This window comes from Mesoplodon densirostris, chromosome 11 (assembly GCF_025265405.1).
Source record: "Mesoplodon densirostris isolate mMesDen1 chromosome 11, mMesDen1 primary haplotype, whole genome shotgun sequence".
NCBI classification, from domain to species: domain Eukaryota; kingdom Metazoa; phylum Chordata; class Mammalia; order Artiodactyla; family Ziphiidae; genus Mesoplodon; species Mesoplodon densirostris.
The window spans coordinates 47,026,376-47,032,375 of record NC_082671.1 but is presented as its reverse complement, the minus strand read 5'-3'; the positions used below and the strand labels follow the sequence as shown (position 1 = coordinate 47,032,375).

Below are 6,000 nucleotides of genomic sequence, written 5' to 3'. Positions count from 1 at the left end.
TCCTGGCTGCCCGCCTGATTTCTGACTGGTTTTGATCAGTTTCATCCTATCCCATTCCTGTCTACTTCTTACCTCCTCCCACCAGGACTTTGCCCAGGCACGTCCAGGGTTCTGGTTGGTTGGTGTTCTGTCATTCCAATGAAAGCTCTTCCTATCCCTACCTCTCAGGGAGCCCGCCTGGCAGTTGATTGGCTTCTTCTCAAGCCTATCACCTCTAGTTCCCGCCCACCTTCACTTCCTGCGTCTTTCATTGGCCTTTAAAACTGAGGGGGCGCTCTTTTTGGGCGGACACCTCGCGCGCAACTTCGTCTTGCACGCCTTAAGAGTGCAAGCGAGTCTTACCATTGGGCAATCTACCCGTCTTTCTTCTGCAAGTCCCTCCTTTCTCCCTCCCTCATTGGGCGGGGCAGCAGTAAAGGGGCGGGGCCTAGGCCGGGCTTGTGGCGCGCTGCTCCCTCCTCCTTACCCCCCCCCCTCCCTGTCCGGTCCGGGTTCGCTTGCCTCGTCAGCGTCCGCGTTTTTCCTGGCCCCCCCCAACCCCCCCGGACAGGACCCCCTTGAGCTCGTCCCTCGGCTGCCACCATGAGCGGTAAGGATGAGTCCACTCCAAGCTTAGGGGTGGGAGGGGAGTGAGGGGGCGCGCGCGAGGGCCGACCGGGCGGTCCCCGCCGTAGGGGGGACGGGCGGGAGGCGGCGGCGGCGGCCTTGGTCCCGCCCGGGGCGGAGGGAAGGGAGGGAGAAGGGGCAGTGGCGGGGCCTCCGCGGAGGAGGGGGATGGGCCACCCGCCCCGGGGGAGGGGGCAGCGTGGCCTCGCCCGCCCCCTGCCCGCCCCGGCCACGGGGGACGGGCCTTACCCCCCATTACTCGGCCGCCCGCCTGAGGCTCCTCCTGCCGGGGGCTGGAGCCGCGGGGGCGGCCCGAGCAGTGCAGGCCCCGCCCGGGCCAACCGCCTCCCTGGTCCGCCCTCTGGTCGCCGCCGGCCCCAAGGCCCTCCCCCACCCCCCGGTCGTAGATTACCCCTCCCCCCCGCAAATTACCCCTCCCCCCTACCGTCCCGCCCTTTCCACGCCCCTCACCCCGAAACCGCCCTTTCACTCTAGGGCCCGCCCTGTAGCCGCCCCAAAATGCCTGATTTCTAACCCCTGGACCTCTTTAGCCCCTTACTAGTATTCACAGATGTTTCCCCACTCAAACTTTTTATCTGTTCTTTTCCCCTTTCTCTTCCTTTCCTCTTGTTACTTTTTATACTTGAATTTTTCTTTTTCCCTGTCTCCTTTGACCCTGCTTTTAGCAAGCTTTCCATCCACCCACATGTTGTTTTGTGCCTTACCTATCCTTTTTTTCCCCAGGATACTTTTAAACTTTTTCAACATGCCCACCGACCTTCACATTTCCTATATCAAAAACACCTTTTCAGTGTTTTCTGAGTTTAATTTTGTGCAAGGGGGAGTTGAGGCCCAGTTTTGGCACCACCTAGCCTAGTTCACATCCTACTGGTCCTACAACTGTTCCTTCTCCCCCAATCCTTTTTTTTTTTTTCTTAATACTGGCGCCTTTCACCTTCCTGTTAGTCATTTCTGTTTCATCACAGCCTCCTTTACCCTTCCTCACTTTACCCTTTTCCTTTCTCCAACTTTAAGTTATTTTCAAATTCTTTTTAGACCAAGATCACTCCATGGATGAAATGACAGCTGTGGTGAAGATTGAAAAAGGAGTTGGTGGCAGTAATGGGGGCAGTGGTAATGGTGGTGGTGCCTTTTCTCAGGCTCGAAGCAGCAGCACAGGCAGTAGCAGCAGCAGTGGAGGAGGAGGAGGGCAGGTAAGTGATGATCTGGACAGAGTGGGGAAGGTGTTGAGAGGATGTAAATGTTCGTAGATGATTGTCTTACTTTTCATAGGAAAATTTTTGAGAAAGGGCTGAACTTTTATAGATAGGGAAGTAAGCACAGAGAGATAAGTAGCTTGGAGATCCCCCAAAATGAGAATTTCAGCAGTATAGATAGGTCAGCTTTTTTTTTTTTTTTCTTTGCACTGTTTTGCTGTTTATATTTTGTGTACTACCCCCTGGGCTGGCAGATGGGTGTCACTAAAGTAACTCCTTTCCTCTCCTTTATTCCTGGCCAGGAATCCCAGCCATCCCCTTTGGCCCTGCTGGCAGCAACTTGCAGCAGAATTGAGTCACCCAATGAAAACAGCAACAACTCACAGGGCCCAAGCCAGTCAGGGGGCACAGGTGAGCTTGACCTCACAGCCACACAACTTTCCCAGGGTGCCAATGGCTGGCAGATCATCTCTTCCTCCTCTGGGGCTACCCCTACCTCGAAGGAACAGAGTGGCAGCAGTACCAGTGGCAACAATGGCAGTGAGTCTTCCAAGAATCGCACGGTCTCTGGTGGGCAGTACGTTGTGGCTGCCACCTCCAACCTACAGAACCAGCAAGTCCTGACAGGACTGCCTGGGGTGATGCCTAATATTCAGTATCAAGTAATCCCACAGTTCCAGACCGTTGATGGGCAACAGCTGCAGTTTGCTGCCACTGGGGCCCAAGTGCAGCAGGATGGTTCAGGTCAGATACAGATCATACCAGGTGCAAACCAACAGATCATCACAAATCGAGGAAGTGGAGGCAACATCATTGCTGCTATGCCAAATCTACTCCAGCAGGCTGTCCCCCTCCAAGGCCTGGCTAATAATGTACTCTCAGGACAGACTCAGTATGTGACCAATGTACCAGTGGCTCTGAATGGGAATATTACCTTGCTACCTGTCAACAGCGTTTCTGCAGCTACTTTGACTCCTAGCTCTCAGGCAGTCACGATCAGCAGCTCTGGGTCCCAGGAGAGTGGCTCACAGCCTGTCACCTCAGGGACTGCCATCAGTTCTGCCAGTTTGGTATCATCACAAGCCAGTTCCAGCTCCTTTTTCACCAATGCCAATAGCTACTCAACAACTACTACCACCAGCAACATGGGAATTATGAACTTTACCACCAGCGGATCAGCAGGGACCAACTCTCAAAGCCAGACACCGCAGAGGGTCAGTGGGCTGCAGGGATCTGATGCTCTGAACATCCAGCAGAACCAGACATCTGGAGGCTCACTGCAAGCAAGTCAGCAAAAAGAGGGAGAGCAAAACCAGCAGACGCAGCAACAACAACAAATTCTCATCCAGCCTCAACTAGTTCAAGGGGGACAGGCCCTCCAGGCCCTCCAAGCAGCCCCACTGTCAGGGCAGACCTTTACAACTCAAGCTATCTCCCAGGAAACCCTCCAGAACCTTCAGCTTCAGGCTGTTCCAAACTCTGGCCCTATCATCATCCGGACACCAACAGTGGGGCCCAATGGACAGGTCAGTTGGCAGACTCTTCAGCTGCAGAACCTCCAAGTTCAGAACCCACAGGCCCAGACAATCACCTTGGCCCCAATGCAGGGTGTTTCCTTGGGGCAGACCAGCAGCAGCAGTACCACCCTTACACCTATTGCCTCAGCTGCTTCCATCCCTGCCGGCACAGTCACTGTGAATGCTGCTCAACTCTCCTCCATGCCTGGCCTCCAGACCATTAACCTCAGTGCATTGGGTGCTTCAGGAATCCAGGTGCACCAGCTTCCAAGCCTGCCCTTGGCTATAGCAAATGCCTCAGGTAAGGCTTGAAATCTTTTGTATTTATCTCCAGAGCTACCTAGCATCCCAGCTGAAACTATTGAGTCTAAAGAAGGGAGTAGAACCTTTTGAGGGTAACACTTTCTTGAGGGCAAGTCAATTAGAGAAATAGCAGTGATTCTAAGTCATTTGGAACTGACTTAATGGAACCTTTTTTTTTTTCCTCAGTTAATCTGATGAGAAAGGAGCCCTTCCGAGCAATGTCCCTGGGGTCTCTGTACTTTCAGTGCCTTTGGTGCTGCGGAACAAGGGTCGGCAAACTTTTTCTGTAAAGGACCAGACAGTAAATATTTTAGGCCTTGTGGGCCACGTGTGGTTTCAGTTACATGTAATTTTTGTTTGGTTTTTGCAACACTTTAAAAATATAAAACCATTCTTACCTTGAGAGCTTTATTTGGCCTGAGGGCTTTATTTGGCCTAAGGGCTCACCCCTGCGGGATAGGAATTGATTATAAACTTAACCTATTTGTAGGACAGTTATTAAATCATCAGATACTTCTCATGAACTGTAAGCAAGGGAAAAGTGATGGATTCCAAAGGACCTTTCAACAGAATAAGTTCCCTGGTTAATCTTTAGTTAACCAGAAGAGCGTACCCTCTGAGCAAGCAATGTTTAATTTTTTCTACTCCTACTTACCTTGAAAGTACTTATGTGTATCTTTAATAAGCTTCATAGGTGATTCTTTTTTTTTAAATTAATTTATTTTTTGTTTCTTAGGCTTCCTAGGTGATTCTGATACTTCCTAGATTAGAGAGCCACTTCCTAGTCTGCTTTGAAAGTAGTGTGTGGTTGAGAAGGGAGGGGCGAGAAAGGGAGTGGGGCCCAGAATGGAGTTGGGGAGGTGGAGCTGAGAGGAGTTGGGAATAAGGAGAACTTTGAAGGGGAAAGAGTCGTCAGGGAAGAGGTATATATTGGAATGTATGTTGAATCAGTTGATGCTACTATTCAGTCATTTATTCTGAACTATGTTCACTAGTATTGGTTAATTTGAAATTTAAAACATTTATTTAAAAAAGTGAAAGTTTATTTAGAATTTATCATTTTAAATTCCATGGTGATGGAGCTAATCTTTAATAAAGCACATTAGGATACATACACATTTTTATATTCTGGCATGATATATACAAGTTATGATGGGAAATAGTTTAATACCACCGAACTTCTACTTCTGTTGGAATATGTGTGGGTTTATTAACTGTTTGCTTTTATTATAGAGTTCTCATTCCGTTTAGACTGGTTCTTACGTAAGAGAGGACAACAAATAGGCAACCATATTTCCTGCCTCTTGCAGTTTAGGAAAATCTGTGCTGGGGAGGTCTGCTCAAGTTCCCTACTTTCTTACAGTCTTGTAGTATGTTTAAAATTAGTACATTTTGAGCCTTAACAGACAGTAATTTTCTTAGTGAATTGGAGATCTTGGAATAGAAAGTTAGAGCTGGAAGGGACCTGAGAAAATCATCTCATACAACTGCCTTATTTTCTAGATGAGTACTTTGAGATACTGGGAAGCACTTAAGTGATGAGACTGCTTGCTGTTAGTTCTAGTCTGGGGCATTCATTACCTGTTAGTTTTAACTTGGAACATAAGAAATCCTTTAGGCTGTTTAAAATGTTTCGGAAAAGATATTTTTGTTTCTTTGAAATTTAAGGCTCTAGAGCTGGCACGTGTTTTATAGGCTAAAAATTATGGGAGTAGAAATGGGAAAAGTTTAATAAAAACTGAACCCAACAGCCTGAAAAATTAGACACTTTCTGGGTAATCTACATTTGTGTGTTTGTTTTCTCTTTGCTCTTAGGTTGTTGTATCCAGCAGTTTTGCTCTTCAAAGGAAAGCAAAACTGAGATTGTTCTAGTTAGTAATAATTTGGATCCTTGCAATTTTTAAACGGTTTATAACTTCAGCTCTAAGGAACAGTTCTGAGACACTTTCATTGCTAAATCATGCTCTGGGGAAGTCTGCCATTTACTATGTCATAAGATAGGGCTACTGACCTGGCTGTTATTGATGGTCTCTGAGCTCTAGAAAATGCATGCCTTTTTGTAAGGTAGCAGCAGTTTGACATTCACTAAGGAGAGAATGAGGCTCTGAAAGGCCATTTTGTGAGAGTTGAGATTGCTTTATTAATAGTGGTTTCTGAAGATACATGTTTCTTCCTTTCTGGTTAGTCATACTTGTGCAACATTTTTTTCCCCTTCAATTGATCTGACTTCAGCCTTAATGAAAGATAATAAGGTCATTTCCTGGAAGCTTAGTGCTCCTTAGCTGTTGTGTGGCTGCTACAAAGTGTCTCATATATAGTTATTCCTGATATATGGTTTTTCTGGTATATAGTTATTT

At 47.9% G+C, this 6,000-nt stretch overlaps 1 protein-coding gene across 1 annotated transcript in view; it reads left to right on the top strand.

Annotated features, from left to right (window-relative positions):
- The first annotated feature begins 485 nt into the window (after nucleotides 1–485).
- Nucleotides 486–6,000, top strand: part of SP1 (Sp1 transcription factor) — a 42,031-nt gene continuing 36,516 nt past the window's right edge. Inside the window, exons 1-3 of the mRNA XM_060112289.1 lie at nucleotides 486–589; nucleotides 1,663–1,820; nucleotides 2,126–3,641. Coding sequence (XP_059968272.1) covers nucleotides 583–589; nucleotides 1,663–1,820; nucleotides 2,126–3,641 — 1,681 coding nt within the window. The 5' untranslated portion in view covers nucleotides 486–582. The remainder of the gene's footprint in view (nucleotides 590–1,662; nucleotides 1,821–2,125; nucleotides 3,642–6,000) is intronic.